The 17,670-nt window shown below is 41.3% G+C and overlaps 1 protein-coding gene across 1 annotated transcript in view; it reads right to left on the minus strand.

Annotated features, from left to right (window-relative positions):
- Positions 1-17,670, minus strand: part of birc6 (baculoviral IAP repeat containing 6) — a 101,241-nt gene that overhangs the window by 22,827 nt on the left and 60,744 nt on the right. Inside the window, 2 exon segments of the mRNA XM_054600455.1 lie at positions 15,829-16,000; positions 16,527-16,691. Of these exon segments, the coding sequence (XP_054456430.1) occupies positions 15,829-16,000; positions 16,527-16,691 (337 nt within the window).

Genomic DNA, 17,670 nt, shown 5'->3' on the forward strand with positions numbered 1-17,670 from the left:
GAGAGCAGTGAATTATCCAGTGATTAAAAAGAATGACAGGTAAAATTCCCAAATGATCTCTACTGTTTTGAATGACCATCAGAAGAACTGATTATTGTAAAAGTCAAAACCACTAGAAGAAGTCAGACAAACTCCAGAAAGTGAATAATGTCATGAAATTGCCACATGACACTGAGGACGACAGCACACTTTGGAGAAAAAAATAAAATACTTTAACAGAGGATAGAGATGTTTTCAGATATATGTAAAGTAGGACAAACGTAAACCTAAACAATAAATGGTATTAATGCTCTATATATCTGAATAACAAGACTAAGAGTCTACAGCCATGCTGGCGGCTCTGCAAGGTTGTACTTAGGAACTGTGGAGCTTTGAGCTGAATGTATTTAGAGAATAAATGTATGTAAGTATTTTATTGTATTGTATATTGATGTACAGTGTTGTACCATAGTGTTTTCTGTAAAATTGTACTGACAATATTAGGCCACTTAATTGTAATAACCTGCCCAGGGACTACCAACAATCTAGCTAACTCTGGCACATTTACATTGAGCTGGAAACTGATATGTTGATTTTTGTGCTCTGTCCTTGATAAATTAATACACAAATAAATACAAAAATAAAATGCTCACATCAGCATTCTAACATGCTCACAATGACAGTGACCATGCCTATGTTTAGCAGGGAAAGCTGAAAATTTGACCAGATGTTTGCACTAAATGAAAATCAAGGGTTCATGGCTTTATATACATTAGTGATTTGGGGGTCATTGTGAAGGCGTTCATCTTCATTGGCATTACATTTTGTGCCTATTGATGTTGAGCTGGTTATTAAAAACTGAGAAGAGAAGTCACAGTGTCATTAAGGTCATTAGTATTCTTATTATGGGGACAATATATGCCTTTAGAACAACTGATCGCAATCCATCCCAGTCGAAATCACCAAAAATTCCAGTCTGGACAAAGATGCAGAAAAGCAGTTTGAAATATCATGTATTCAGTGGGGAACGAATACCCGCAGTTAAATCAGAAAGTTATGCCGCTACGGTGAAGTGGTTCGAACATGTGTGCACCTCCGCTTAGTGTTGAAACAACCAAAATGTGGGCGAATAAGTCTGTAAAGATCCCCAAAATGCATTGACGTCAGCTGTCACTACGATACATACAAGTCTGGTCTGTATAACATTGTAGTTTTGGTTGCAGGGTTTGTTAATCAAGTATATGAGTTGATGTTTTTATCATCTTTACAAGTCTACAAAGTCTAACCTTTCACCCAGATTCTACCAAAGAGTCTGTGTGTCTTAAATGAGAAACAGATGTGTGAGGCCCCCCAGAGTCTTCTTGAGGGACATGTTTTGAAAAGTATCCTATGTCTTACATACACGCATACTTATGAAGGGCTGTGGGTATATAGGTTGAGATGTGCCAACCAATGAAAATTAATTTCTTTGTTCTCAAAAAAACCATGACGGTAATTTTGCCTACTTGATGGAAAATGTTTCCCTGATGTCAAATTTTGTACATGAAGATGTTAGCCACATTGGCCGGAAAATGCTTTTGTAGCTGCTGTTTACATTCTGCCTGATGCGACTTCAAAACATGCACCGGAATGCACTACTGTTTAGGTTTAGTCGTTTGTCATGTTATTGCTAATGGGCTACAACTGCTTTTTGTTGTGCAACCCTTTGTTGCATCATTATAATAAATTATCCTTTATTCCAAATGTCAAATGGTAACATAGTGGATGTAATCTCCAATCCAGTCGCTGGATTCCGACCAGTTGATTGTTTCAACACTCAGCTGGGGGAAACAAGTCAAATGTTTCGAGTCCACTTCATCAAAGATACAGAGCCACCTGACCAGTTCCAGGAGATTCCTCCTACCCTGAGCATGCAATCAGATGAATATGACCACATTATGAATATGGTGAATGTAATCTGTCATACATAGCAAATCCAGCAGAAGACACTTCTGAACATTGCTTTTGTCGACAACTTTGCAACAACCACTTAGTTGACAAGCCAGGTGACATTTACAATGCCTATAAAAAGTATTCACCCCCCTTGGATGTTTTCCCCTTTTGTTGCTTTTATACATGAAATCATGGTCAATATAATTTGGCTTTTTTGACAAGAATTTGCAAAAAAAAAGCTTCTTTCATGTCATAGTGGAAATCAGATTTTTACAAACTAATGTCAATTAATTAAAAATATATAGTGTAAAATAAGTGTTTGCATAAATATTCACCCCCTTTAAAGTGACTGACCTAATTCAACAGAGGTCCAGCTAGTTGATGCCAGCAGTGTCACAATTAGTGAAATGGAGATCACCTGTTGATGTGTGTCAAGTGATTGTAGTATAAAAACACCTGTGTCTGGGAGGTCCAGTCTCTGGTTCATCGGTATTCCTGCTACAATTGCAACATGAAGACAAAAGTGGACTCACTGGACATCCCACAGAGTTCAGTTAAATCCATCATTAAGAAATGGAAGGAGTATGGCACTTGTTTAAATCTGCCTAGAGCTGGCCGTCCTCACAAACTGAGTGACCGGGCAAGAAGCAGACTGGTGAGGGAGGCCACCAAGACACCTACGACCACTCTGAAGGAGTTAAAAGCTTCAGTGGCTCAGATGGGAGAGACTGTACATACAACAACTGTTGCCCGGGTTCTTCACCAGTCCAAGCTGTATGGGAGAGAGTGGCAAAGAGAAAGCCACTGTTGAAAAAAGCTCATATGAAATCTCGCCTAGAATTCGCCCAAAGGCATGTGGGAGACTCCAAGGTCAATTGGAAGAAGGTTCTTTGGTCTGATGAGACAAAAATTTTGCTTTTTGGCCATCAGACTAGACGCTATGTTTGGCGAACACCAAACACTGCACATCACCACAAACACACCATCTCCACCGTGAAGCATGGTGGTGGCAGCATCATGCTCTGGGGATGCTTCTTCTGAAGGGGGTGAATATTTATGCAATCATTTACTTTACCTTATATATTTTTAATTAATTGACATTATTTTGTAAAAATCTGTTTTCACTTTGATATTAAAGAGTTTTGGTTTTTTTTTGCAAATTCTTGTCAAAAAAGCCAAATTATATTGACCATGATTTCATGTATAAAAGCAACAAAAGGGTGAAACATCCAAGGGGGTGAATACTTTTTATAGGCATTGTATCTGCAATGTCAAGCCTCAATCATTCTTTACATCAGTCAATACAATGGGAATTTGCTCATTGTAGCAATTTACAGCTGTAGTGAAGAAATGTAACAGCCACCTCATTCATGTTTTAAACGATAACAGACACATTCCAAAGAAAAAGTAACTAATACAGGCATTAACAAAAAGTAACATATGCATTTTGGAACACAAAACAGCAAATGTAAACTAATCAATCCCGCTATTCAAAAACAGCTATGAAGCGGAATCGCACAAAAAACTAGTGGGTCCCTGGCAATGCTAAAACAAAGTGAGTAAAACATTTTGGCAAATTGCTCTGTGATAGGTTCATTTTCAGCCATGTATTTCAGTTGGCATTAAGCAGGACTTGAAATGACAACAAGCAAACACAAGGGTCTGTTGAGACAGTGAAGTAAGCATCAACAGGCTGACCATGTTATCCGGATCATTTTCTGAGAGGGGCTGTCTGCTGTTCGTGCGTCCATGTGCTTGCCTTGAAGGGCCTCTAAGTAAAACAGCTCTTATTTGTGGCTCCCAGACTGTTTTACATTTATATTGAAATGCCCAGCTCCCTACTGTTCTTATCCCAGCATCTGACACAACACTGACCTCCAAGGGCTCTCAAATCCTTTAACTGGTGTCTCTGGACCGCAAATAGCATGGGAACCCCATTCCTTCTAGTTACATCTATGTAATTACTCTCAGCATTTGTGTGCAACTCATCAGAATTCCTCCTCCTGCTCTGTGTCAATGTCACACTGTTATACCACAACACTAAATGCCAAGCAGACTCGAATGAAAGAGAAAAGAATAAAAAAAGGAAGAGCAGCACATCAGAAACACTTAGATACAGGCCCTTTTCAACAAATGGGTAAAAAAAAGAAGGCTTGATGCAGGGTTCTGTGGGTGCCGGGGACAACAGAAGGCTTTTGGGTTACCTGACCATCACAGAACCTTTATTCTTCTTTTTTTTTTTTTACTATTTTTACAAATTCCACATTTATCAGAGCATGGAAATACCTCGGCTGTAGCAAAATGTACAAATGACAGAAGCGTGGAGGAACTTTGGGTTCAGTGTCTGGCTCAAGCACAATTTGACTGCCAATATTGTGATTAAAGGACGACCCGCTCTTCCCCCTAAGCCACAGCCGCCTCTAAATTATTCCATGTTCCCCCGTTATACAACAACTTGGGCCAAGCTAAAATGCAGTTTTCTGATCCATCAATGTACTTTTTCACATACTGTAACCCAACTCAGGAATGCTGTTAGACTTTTGACATATCATTCACATTCAATGTGATGGTGGTACAAAAACACATCATCCAATTCAATTACTTTAAGCTCAAACCTGTGGAGCTTTGCACTATTGAATGATGACACATCTATTAAGGTTGAGATGCAATTAATTTGATGGACCATTGGTGGAATGTGAACTGAGGATAAACAAATACAAGTTTATCATATGAAACGCATAACTCAAATAGTCATGTTATTTAAACAAGTTAAATGAAAGAGTACATTTGCTGAATAAATTTAACTTTTACTGAACACATGTCAGCAATTAAAGTATTTAAAAAAAAATATGGAATACTTGACCAATCATTATTGCATTCAAATCCAATGTTTTCCTGTTCAACTAGTTATGTATCAAAGTGTTTTCCCCAATACCTTTTTTCAACTTGATAAAAGCTTTGTCCTCCTCCATTTATATACACACATTTCCATGCAATTCCCCAAACTCCATCACCCATTGGAAGCCTGAACAGTGATACAGTGAAGAGTAAGGCTGGACATCCATCACAGCCAAGACCATATTGGTAGTGCTGACCTGCAGTCATCACACAGCTATGAACAGTAAGCCTCGATCTCTGTGATTAAGGGCCTTCTGGGGGCCGTAGAGATGGGTGCTGCGGGTAGCCATGTTGGATGCTCCGGCTGATTAATAGTTACTGGGGGAGCGCTTCTGTTCTGCGATGAGTTAGCGCGGCATATTTAAGGGCTGCCTGAAATAAAGCTGCTACTGTTGGATTTTAATGTTAAACTGTTCGCCCCTGTAGCCTCACCTAGTGTCAAATCAATTGGCTCACATAAATAGTGTTTCAGTAAAGTTGCATTTGAAATCAGGTAGTGAATCATCCAGAAATACACACAACCACTCATATCCAGATAAAGGTAGAATCGAAGAATTTAAAATGTCCTCTGTAAGTCCAAAAACTGAGTAACGTACTGAGTAACGTACTGAGTAACGTACTGAGTAACGTACTGAGTACGTACTGAGTAACGTGCTGAGTAACGTGCTGAGTAACGTACTGAGTAACGTACTGAGTAACGTACTGAGTAACGTACTGAGGTGTACTGACGGATCAAAGTGACGCATCAAGAGAAAACGTCAGCCCCCAGCTGATATACACACATAAACTCAAGGTAAATTCATGTCAATGATGTGTGTGTGAACATATAACTATACAGTAAGGTTTAGTTTACTTTGTCACATTTTGTCCCACTTAAGTTTAAAACTTCTATAATCCATATTTTTTAACAGCAACAATGCTGTTAGTTCTATGAAAGGTTTTAGACACTTTTATCGCATTGTTTTGTTAACAGCACATTTACTATTTTAGTGCAAGTCACAGAGCAGGTTAGTATGCTGACGTTAGCACTTAGCTTAAGGTATACAATGCTTATAGTTTAGCCTCTTCTGCCTCCAAGTGTCTAAAATATATAATTACAAAAATTATTAATGCAGTTTGCAGACAACGACTTCTAGCACAGTATCTTTATTCATTATCAAATACACACTAGTGCCATTTGCTGTGACCACTAGCAGTTTGTTAATGTCTGGGTAATAACATGTCAAACCCAGTGCTACCATAACAAACCATTGAGACAACAGGATATGACAGACATTGGTCTTCATAAAACCCACAAGCTCGTTTACAGCAATGGTCTATAAGAGCAGGTATAGAAAACATTCAGCGGGTTACCACTAAGTCTCAACTCTTGGTGCCTGGTGCAGGTGCTATAAGGGTTGGGCATCTGTTGACTTCCCAAGGGAAGGAGGCGTTGGGCATGCGGCTCACACCGAGGCGACTGTGGCTCAGTGGAGAGCAGGGTCGTCCTCCAATCAAAGGATCGGCAGTTCGATACCCGGCTCCAGCGATGTGTCCTTGGGCCATCGGTGTGTGGATGTTGTATGTATGTTAGTTAGACTTGGAGTCCTGATGTGCAGGTTGCCCCTGTCATCAGTGTATGAATGGGTGTGAATGATATGCAATGTAAAAGCGCTTTGAGTGGTCGGAAGACTAGGAAAGCGCTATAAAAGCACAGTCCATTTACCATTACATTACATTTACATTACATTACAGTCATTTAGCAGACGCTTTTTATCCAAAGCGACTTACAGTCAGTAGTATGTTACATATCATTCACCCATTCACACACTGATGACAGGCTACCATCAAGGTGCCACCATCAGACTCTAACTAACATTCATGGTCACATCCAGTCCACACCGATGAGCAGATATTCTCAGAGCCTTCAGGAGCAACAGTTTTGGGGTTAAGTGTCTTGCCCAAGGACACATCGACTGCCGAAGCCGGGTATCGAACCACCGACCCTCTGATTGGAGAACTACCTTGCTCTCCACTACACCACAGCCATTACCGAGTGGGTGGCTAACACTCATGGCTCCACAGTGTCAGGTCTACCTAGCTGAAGACTGTGACACTGTGTCTCCGCCGTCTGCCTCGGTGGACACTGCGGATAATGTGCATCAAAGTCAGACTATGTGGAACAACCTGAAGCTCTGTGTCATTCAAAAGGAACGGTGCATTTGAGTTTTTATGCACAAAGAATCCCTTTATAAACCAAGCTACTCAAGTAATTAAGTTTTGAGTTGGGTGAATCATAAATCATAAGGGCCCCTGCATAAATAAAGGAATAAAAAAAAAAACGACAAATATTATATATAATATATAATCATTGTGCGTCTGTTCTTCTTGCATGATAATTCATGTATTTTTGACTTCCCTGAGCTAAAAAGTTTTTCAAGTAACACGTGACGATATTCACGATTATCCTGATAAGGAAATTTCAACCCGATCAACTGCGATTAAATCTTGTATCATCTCATCCCTATTTACAGGAATGTGGTATACTTCACAATAAGTACCTTTTCATCAATCTCAGTGTTTACATAGCGAGTTTGACATTTTCTTCAGTGTGGGATATATTTTTTTTTACCTTTTTTTTGTGCTTGAAGGAAGCAGTGTAAGTTCACTTTTTTGGACAACTTTGACACCAAAAGTGTCTTTGATCGGTGATTGCCTATCATGTACCTGTAACTTTAAAAAAGTAGTTAAATACCGCTGTGTTCTTTGTGAGTCATATTAGCCGTGACAATCGGAACATGCAGAAAGGAGATTAAGACAAAGAAACAAATCAAGCATGAAGAGATGGTTTCAGTCTCAGTTATTGAAGTCTTAAAGACTCTTCAAGTCATTATGAGTTTTGTTTATTAAGCTCTTTCAACATCCATAAATATTTGCAATAACTAATGTTTCTTAATGCATCTTACTCATGCAAGGTCTTATCCTGAGCTTTGGGAGAACATTTGAGGTCCACCTGAACAGAAATCAAACAAGATGACGTGAGCGAGGGAGATGGAGAGGAGGAGTGGGAGTGAGTCATAATGCTGGGAGAAATGAGCTGATTGGATCAGAATTCTGTTGAGATGCTTCAAACATCCCAGCTGCACTAACCAATGCTCAAGTACCTACACTGGAAGGGAATGCAGTTTTCCTCATTTATTTACCTCAACAACTCAGCGTGGACCTGGGAGAAACTAATCATAAGTAACTAAACTTGCCTGTGACCTAGACAGTGATGTAGATTTCACAAAGCAGAGGGTTCTTAAATTAGGATGTACGATGGCAGGGAAAGTGTGGGGAAGTTAAAGGCAAGAAAGGCGCAGTGACAGACAGCTCAGCACGCCGTCTTTGTTTCTGAAAACAGTGCGTGCTCAGACCCCCACATCTTCACACTGCCTCTCTCTTTGTCTCCCAGCCAACCTCAGCCATCCTTTATTTCGCCTATTGTTGCCCCCTCCTCCTCCACTCCTCCCCACAGGTCTGCCAGAATAACAACAGCCAATGATGGGCTTCACTGAACTCAGAGCAGAGTGCGGTTCAGTGGGGCTGAATTCACCTCCTTTTCGGCTGTGTCTTTTTCTGTTTTGGAGTGTTGTTTATTTGGTAACTGTACGTGTGTGTGTGCGCTCAACCAGCCCCCACAGCAGGGGGAGAGGAGAAGACAACCCAAAGCGTGAGCAATGTCCTTTCCCCCTCCCTCCTCCCTCTATCCCTCTCTCCCACTCATTCTTATGCTCCTTCTCCTTTATTTCCACAGCCATCAGAATCCGTCCTCCCGTTCTCGCCATCATTCTGCTTGGTTATGCAATGCACATTCCTCCCACGGAGACCAACTGGTGCTGGAGACCTATCGTAACACTGCTGTCACTGGCGGTGGATGCAGATCCATATTGCCATAGCGACTGTCTGGATCTCCGGCTGCCTTTGCCTCTCTACAGACGTCTACTCCACAGGATTTTACCGCTTTCTCTCCTCTTCTGGACTATCACCTGCCAGACTGGACTCATTCAGGGACGTGCCCATTCTGACCTAGCTCGGGGGAGGCTGGTTGTCACTCAGACACTATCAGCTGATCCTACAGACATAATCATGCACAGTGTTGGCATGGAGGCTTTAGTGAAGGGCAAAAGGCTTTTTTGAAAGGCAATAATTGCACTGTTCCCGAGAGAAGTAAGAAGCAAGCGGAAGGGACACTACAGAACAAGGGGGTGTGTAGATTAACTGATAAATTGGGGAAGGACGTGGCGGAGTTGTGTGGAGGAGTTTAAGCGCAGCAGTGACGGGGAACTCTAGGAGGGAGGGAGGCAGAGATGATGGGAGGGACGGAGGGGAGTCAGCAGGGGGCAAACGGGGAGAGGGTATCTCCTCGCCCCCTCAGAAGAGGCTGTTAGCGCTTTAGCCGCAGCAATGCAAACTTGGTGATTAAATAAAAACAAACGGTAAAACTGCAAAGAATTGTGAGGAGGAAGTGAATTAAAAGGGAAGTTGGGGGGGTGGGGGGTTGTTGAACCTGACAGGTGGCGCTGTAGACTGGGGGAGAGGAGAAGTGTGTTCACTGGAAGTGCTGCTGAGCACGGCGAAGTCATTGTGACGCTGCTACCTTCTATTTCTCTCTCCGTCACTGGGACTACATAGCCATTCTCTCCCCCCTTTCTCCCCCGGGGCTCCAGATGCAGCATGCCTTTAAAGCCATGGTTTTCCAGTGAGGATCCAAAAAGCATGCCGGATGATGTTGTCTTACACCTTACACGCCTTAGGGTAAGCCACTTCTTCCGTATACCATTGTTTTTTATAGGTCTGTAATCTTATCTGGGATTTTAGTGAATTAAGTGACATCTATACTGCATGTTGACATGAGAGTGGAAGGGGATCAGGACGATTATAGTTCCATTCACAAAGAAGCCCTAGCCAAGAACAGTCCTGTTTACCTTTTTGGCTCACACACTCGGCAATGACACCATCTCCAGCTCCTAGTTCTTACCTGCTAAGACTCCTTCATAGGGAAGGAGGGAATTCTGTTTAGAATACCTACTAACAAGGACCTTGAGGTGGTTTATCATTGGCTGCATGTGAAAAGAGGTGGGCGGGAGCAAAAAGGCTCTAAATGGCAACATTAAATCATGCTTATTTTGACATAGGAAAGGTCATTTAGCTTTACTGGTGGCAATTTAACGGGTTTTTTTTTACAGACAATCCATGGATGAGGCTGAGCGAGAGCTGCCGTCAAGCTTGCTGTTGTCAAGGAGCTCGGCTTCAAGCTGTGGCAGGTCATAAACACTGGTGTTCACAGACTAATCTGTGCGATCAACAATTGCTTTCCCTCTGGTGGGAGGATTACGTTGGCGGGGCTGCCAGAACCCGGGGCTGTATGGGACAGTTTTGTTCTGCAAAAACTGGTAGATTAGCAGGAAGAGGAGGACAAAAGAAGCCATACTAAGCCTTGAAAGCAGCATGCTATTTCAGACCAAGTTTTGTTGTTGCTTTCTATGTATGTGTGACAACTTCTGACATGGTCTCCATGATTTCTTCTCATTCCAGATAAGTTGCCAGGCTAGCTGAGCATCAGGATCATGGGCACCACAGTCATCACCCTTGAGGATGTGCAGGCACTCGAGGTCAAGGAGGAGCAGGAGGAATCCATCCTGGCCATGTTAGGCATCATTGGCACATTCCTTAACCTCTTTGTTATAGTTTTTGTTTACATCTACACCACACTGTGAAGTGCCAAAGCATAAGATACAGGACTTCTAAAAAACTTGCTAACAGAAAAGACTTCTAAAAGAAAGGAGGGATGTTGAGGGGAGGTCCGTTGTGCAAGCAGGTGGCTTCATGACCTCGCCTGCCATATTTCTTAATGTTCATTGTCTGGATTTAATGAAGTCTTATGTGTGTGCCGATAACAAATTAAGGGGGCAGTCGAGAAGGAAACGTCAATGAGAAAGTTACACGTGTTTGGGAAATAAGTTTGACATGAAGATCTCTCACAGAGAGAGGAGGAGGAGGAAGCTGGAGGGACTAGATAGGGTTGAAGACGAAGAAGCCATATTGCCAAGTCACAGCCATGAGCCAGGAAGATAACAAAGGGCTGGAAGACATGGCAGAAACAGGGCGACGCCGGTACCAGGTTGAGCATAGCCAGCAAGCCCCCAGCCATGACTGACCCCCCGGTTGCCTCATAGGAAATACAAACTTCCACTTGATCTTGTTTTCTTGACTGCTGGACTCACTGGAAAGGTGTCACACCACCGAGGCTTTTCCATTTATTTCTCGTTAACATTTGAGTTGGTGGGACTGTGATTGCGACCTGCATTGATGGGCTTTTAGGCAACATTATTAAAAGCAGGGAGAGAACTAAGAACTATGCTGGGAAGCTTCTCTGGAGACCATATCCTTCTTCAGGGCCAAAAATGTTATAGTGTGGCTTCAGGGCCCCTGTCAAAGAGAACAGAGGACCCTCCCCAGAAATGGGGCTCTGAGTAAGCTCTGCTGTACTGTCATCTCCTTAAATACCTGCTGTATCAAAAAAGCTTTTTATAACTATTTGAATAAAGTCCAGATGTATTGTGCAATAGCAAAAATAGCTATTTGCAATTTGAACAATAAACATCACAGCATATCAATAAGGATAGCCTCGAACCTTATGTGAATTAAGTGAGAAATGATGTGTGTGTGAAGATCATCAGCAGTTATTTAACTACACATGCGGGAATACATATAGGTTCTCATGTGACTGGGATAGAAATAGTAAGGCTTCTAACACAATAGGGAATCAAACAGCAGCTTTGTGGTTGCATGTTCATAATCACATAAAAATAGTTTCCTCTGTTGGCAGATGCTTCGTTCCAACTGAGAGCCACAGTGGTATGGAAGGAGGTCTTTACAGCCAGCTTGAGCTTCACAGCTCATTTACGGCTCTTGTCTGGGTGGAACAGGTGGGAAGCAACCAGAGTGGCAAACATCTTCAATCCAATCCAATCCAAAATGCATGTTGGAGAGCTTTAGCCAGGAAGAGGGAGCGCACCATGTCTTCTGTAAATACAATGATGATCACCATTCCACCCCTATCCACTTGACAGATCCTACCTAGCCTTTCAACTGTCAGGGAAAAGCCTGTGCTTATAGAATCACCATTTCTCCGGTGAGCAGCAATGAATTGCATATCCACAAATCCACAGAAAGGAGCACTAATGAATAAAAGGTGTGTAATAGTTTGTATAGAACTCATTTACGGTCCATGAAGTCAAGCATTTATTTTCTTCCTAGGCAGGGAAAATCTCTGAAATAGGAAATGAAAAATGTAACAAACAATCTGAAGTCTATATCGATGACCCCCCACAGATCACACAGACACACACTTATTCAATGATAAATAAGCTCCATAAACACACACACATGGCTGTCCATTGTGTTCCACATGGTCTCTATCGTATCTGGAGTAATGAATCATTATCAACCACCCTCCTACAGAACAGTCATGTTCAGATTACCCTCAAACACCATGCACACGCCCACTCAACATGAATGATGTACCAAAATACCCATAACCTAAGTGGTGTCGCCTGCTGCAGCTCAGATTACCTTTAAATTGTGTCTGTCTCGGGTGAGTGAAAAGGGGCAGCGAGGTGTAGAACACAAGGGATGCAATGCTAAATATAAGACCAACATAAAAAAATCCTACATCAGATCTTGAAACCATTTAGCGTTAAACAAAATGTGCATTAAAATCACTCTGCAATTAAGAGGAATTAGTATTGTGGTGACATTTAGAGGTATTACCTCTCACTAATGGCTTAGCTTCTTGTGATGGAGTGCCAGGCAACTGTGGGGAAACTGTAATGCATCCCAAAAGGCTTTGCCAAGACACAGATGATTAATGTGGAGCAACGCGCTACGCTGATGGGGCTGAGGAGCTCAGGGGCAGTGAAGGGACTAGAAATAAAGGCCTCTGTGCTGGTATGTAAGGAAGCACTAAGGGGCAAATCAAAGTGTTGGGGTAGTTCAGAGAAATGAGGCTCCATTTGAAAGTATTATTTCTCCAGGGGAGGTAGGGTGATTTTGATGTTGCACACCAGTGTCAACTGACTAGTTCCTTGGTTTAAAGTCGGGTCAAAGTAATTGTGCGAAGAGCTCTGCTTCCTGAGATCTACCACATCTGTGTGATGCTTTAAAAAAAAAAAAAAAAACCTTAGTGAAGTTAACAGCGGAGTAAAGAAAAGCAGGAGTATTTAGTGCTTCCTGGTTCTCAGGGACCTCAGGAGCCTCCTAAGCTCCACCGATTTAAAAAGGTACACGACCAAGACCAGTGGAATGAAGAGCAATGTGATGGGCTTTAATGATCCTAGTGCTTTAATGGACACTGTAGATTAAGGCTAATGGTTCTTGGTTTAAATATATTGGTAGAGCAATTCCCTATAAAAGAGGAATATGAGATAATTCATCATTCGCTTATTGATTTTATTCCTTTTTTAATTATTAAAGCTGCATATATAGATTATTTTGGTCACTAGGGGGCAAAACAACTCAAACATGTTAGCTTAGAGTGACCTCTTCAAACATCAGACAAATATCAACATTAGCATTCATTTGGAGTCCTGTTTGGTCCCACATGATCAATGTTGATCAAGAATTCATTCTCTTATAGCTCTGTTTTCGTCACCATCATCTCCTGAGGAAAAAATATATATAGCTCTTTAGCTGCTAAATGCTCCACTATGTTCACCAGTTAGACACTAACTTTATCAGTGTGCTGTTTGGTATTGGACAGACAGGGTACGGTGTACAGAAAACAGCTGCATGCTGCTGCTGGAAACAAATGTGCCCTAAAACAATACAAAGAGCTGAAAAAGAGCTTTGGTGAGAATTTGACACAGGTTTTTTTTCTTAATTTGATCAAATATACAGTAAACTAACCCACAGTGTGGATATATGTGTTCTTAAAAGCAAAGGCAACAATGATATTTCTCTTTTCCTGTCCAGACAGGCATACTGCAACAAATGCAGACGATCACACGTACATTGAACATAATCTTAATCAGTTACATGAGCCCTTCACTAATTCTATTGGTCTTGCTATGCCATAAACGGAGCATAGGCATGGTGTTTTCTTCTGACCTGAGAGAAGCAGGACAGCTGTCAGGTCTCCCAGTGTTTCATTACAGGAGGATCTGACAGGGCCTGCCTGGACTCATTAAACGTTTACTACTGGGACTTCAGTGGGATTTAACAGTGAGACATGCACAGCCTCAGTCTGAGACGCTGTAGCTCCATCTGCTGTTTCATTTGGCCAAAAGCCACCATCTCCATCACACACACAGGAATATCCACACAGACGGCTTCCCTTATCATTCAGAACTAGATGGAGGCTTCACCGCAGCAACTCCAGCATGCAGTTATCACCGAGATCAAAGACCAGAGGCATTCAAATCCACTATCTCAGCATCAAAGGGCACCAGCTGGCAGCGCTTCACATCATGAGCACAGACACACAGACAATAAGGAAATTCAGATCATTCCACAGCAGATGAATATCAGAGGGTCAATCATTTGACGGGATGAGGACGGATCTGAACAAAGAAAAAAACAGACTCCTTGACGTGCAGCACAAACATGCTGTCATGTTCATTAACAGGACTTAAAGATGAACCTTCACAGCCATCTTACACAGCATCTCTAATAATACCCTGGCCCCTCACATGTTTATTGTAGTAACATAATAAAAAAAAAACGGGACCATGGTGGGGAATGGGCACCTTTTCAATACCATGGGATCGTTTTTGTCCTCTCAAGCAGATTTCACATAAATATTTTTCTGCAATGATGCAAAACAGATCTCTGCTACAGGTCTTTTCTCTGGCACTGCTTGCAAAGCGAGACATCCCAGCATTAATTTGACAGGGGTCACAGAAACCAAAGAAGCTAGCTAAAGGTGTCGCGGTTAGCTACAAATTCCAATGCTCTTCTTTCCTTGTTTTTCTTTCCTTGTTGTATCAGGATTTTGTTGGTACTCAACATTAACATTTCACAGTAAAGGTGAATCTCGGTTTATATTGTTGATTGGCAGTGTTACCAGAGCAGATGCACAGTTTCCAGCGCAACCACAACTTAAAACCGGCCCAATTCAACACAAAGCAGCCCAAATTATAGCCTTGCCAGAATCCCATGTAAAACCATTAGCCTACATTTGCAATGGAAAACCCATCAAAAGCATACAAAGCTACATATTTGCATCAAATACGCAATTATAAAAAGTAACATAAATAGGCTTTCGCAACACACAAGGTGTGCAGTCTAACAAATACAATAATTATTCTGTCTGTATATGTAATATTTTTAGTTAGTGGATTTTTTACTTTTTTTTTTTTACTTATTTAATATTCTTTACTGTTTTCTTACTTATTTATAATACTTGTTTTGAGCTTGTTTTTCACTACGTCTCTTGTTTGCACTATACTCTATGCTGCTGTAAATCTAATAAAGGATTATCTTAATTTATTATCTTAAATACACAAATTCCCGTCGTCAAGGAGGTCATAGTGTTTCCACCGATTGAAAACAAAATTCAAATATTTCTCAATTATATGAGTGAATGGACACAACAAAGTTTACTGAATTTTGTATCTGTGTTGTTTTGTCAATAGAATTACAGCTTAATTATGTAATAATATTTCCACAATATTTTAAAAACCCTGCCAAATGTACTCCCACCTATAACAACATAACGAGACACCCAAAAATGACAAGTCACCGGGTTGTAATGTGCACTTGATAAATAGACACACAGTGACTGCCTTGGAAACAACTTATTATTCTGATGCATTTATCCTATTCTAACCTTACATAGTTGTTGAAAAAACAGTCTCAACTCAAAGTCCAATAACCTTCAACTTCTGGAGCTTTGGACCATATGACACAGACACACAAGATGTGCCTTTCTAGATGTCCCAATGCCGACTCTTTGACTTCATGTGTCTTACCCTTCACTTGTAAAAAGAGGGGGCCTACCTGAGTCATTGCGTAGGTAGGAGGACATGGCAGGGATGAGGCAGGACTGGCTTAACAGCTCCTGCAGCACCGCTGGCAGTGCTGAGCTGTTGTGGGCTCTGCTGTCTGCTGAAGAGCCATCAGCACTGTGGCAGCTGCTGGAGCCTGCTGGGTTGATGTAACTTGCCAAGACCTGGTGCAAAAAAACCCAACATGGACATACTTTGAGATGAGTGACAAATAATACCTGTCCACCTTGCTTAAACTGACACTTGTAAGAAATTATTTTACGTGACCTGCTCTGGAGCAGGACCAAACTGAGACAATCCCTGTGTTTGACTATGCTATGTCACCATGGTACACTTGGCTACAAACCAACTACTCTCTCCCTGTCCAAGAACAGTTGACCTTCACCTTCATTAAGACACTTTAGGTACTTTAATTCAGGTGTCACATATAGTATCACATCATCACTGTTCCTTTGCCCATATCAAGAGCACTATTCATGGTTTCTCACGTTAAGACATGCAAAAGGTACACAAACTATTTTGAAAGGACAGCTGCTGAGCAAGATAAATAGGAAATATAGTAATAACAAGACTCACATAATAGTATTAATAATATAACGATATGTGTTGACATGTTAACTTTGACAGTCCTTTGTACAGCCACCATATTTCTAAAATGAAATATGATGTGGGATTGATTGTTAGATTTACCTGCAGTAGACATGTGACGTGTTCCTCTTCTAGCCGTTGTTTGGTGAGGGCCTGCTCCACGTCCCAGCCTGAGGCTGTGGATCCAGTACCAAAACCAGTTCCTTTAGCCCAGTACAGTTGCTGCTCATCACTGGTCCCCGCACCGTGACAATTGGATATCTGCGGCTGTCAACAAAGACACAGATATGAGATTAAGTAGTGGTCCAGAAGGATTGGTTTGGGATGTCTGAGCACCCTATCTCATTATATTTTTTAGACATTCCTTATATGTTGAGAGGACGGTGGTTACCAGTGTATTAAAAATGGTGGCAAGATAGAATTTGACTGATAAGTGAAATTCAGCTCTGCACACTGGTAACGATTGGAGTGAAAAAGATATGTAATTGTTCACTCTTCTTAAATAACCTTTATTAGTAAATTGAGCCTAAAAATGTCCAAATTGTCCTCCAAAATAAACTCTGTTCTCAAACTGAAATATAAGCAAAATAAGCATTCATGGGGTGTTTTTGATGGTCATATGGAGTAAAAGCCTGGATTAAAGTAGTTAGTAATCAATAGGAGCCAACATGGATGATGACAACCAGCTATGTATTTTAGTCAATACTGTGACTTTTTGCAGCTGAACAACACAGATGGCTGCCAGTTTTTTGCTGCCACTATATGTTTGGTTCACCTCTCAGTCTGTCCCAAAGGTCTAACCAAATTATTTGTGCTGTTGGATCAAGTAGAAGTTATCATTAGCTATCTCAAGCATTTCAATAAATTTAGCATTTCAATAATAGTCCAAATATCAGGCTAAAACAGTTGTGGTCTCACAATCCTTTCTTGGTGAGCCCTTAAAACGAAGCAGTGTCTGCTTAATAATGATAATAATAATAATAATAATAATAATAATAATAATAATAATAATAATAATAATAATAATAATAATAATAATAATAATAGATTGTACTTGTATAGCACTTTTCTATACCATCCATTCACACCCATTCATACACTGATGACAGGAGCTACCATGCAAGGTGCCACCTGCACATCAGGACCCTAACTAACATTTATACACACACATACACCGCAGGAACAGCCTGCGGGAGCAATTTGGGGTTAAGTGTCTTGCCCAAGGACACATCGACACGGACTGCTG

This window comes from Anoplopoma fimbria, chromosome 6, assembly GCF_027596085.1.
Source record: "Anoplopoma fimbria isolate UVic2021 breed Golden Eagle Sablefish chromosome 6, Afim_UVic_2022, whole genome shotgun sequence".
Classification (NCBI taxonomy): domain Eukaryota; kingdom Metazoa; phylum Chordata; class Actinopteri; order Perciformes; family Anoplopomatidae; genus Anoplopoma; species Anoplopoma fimbria.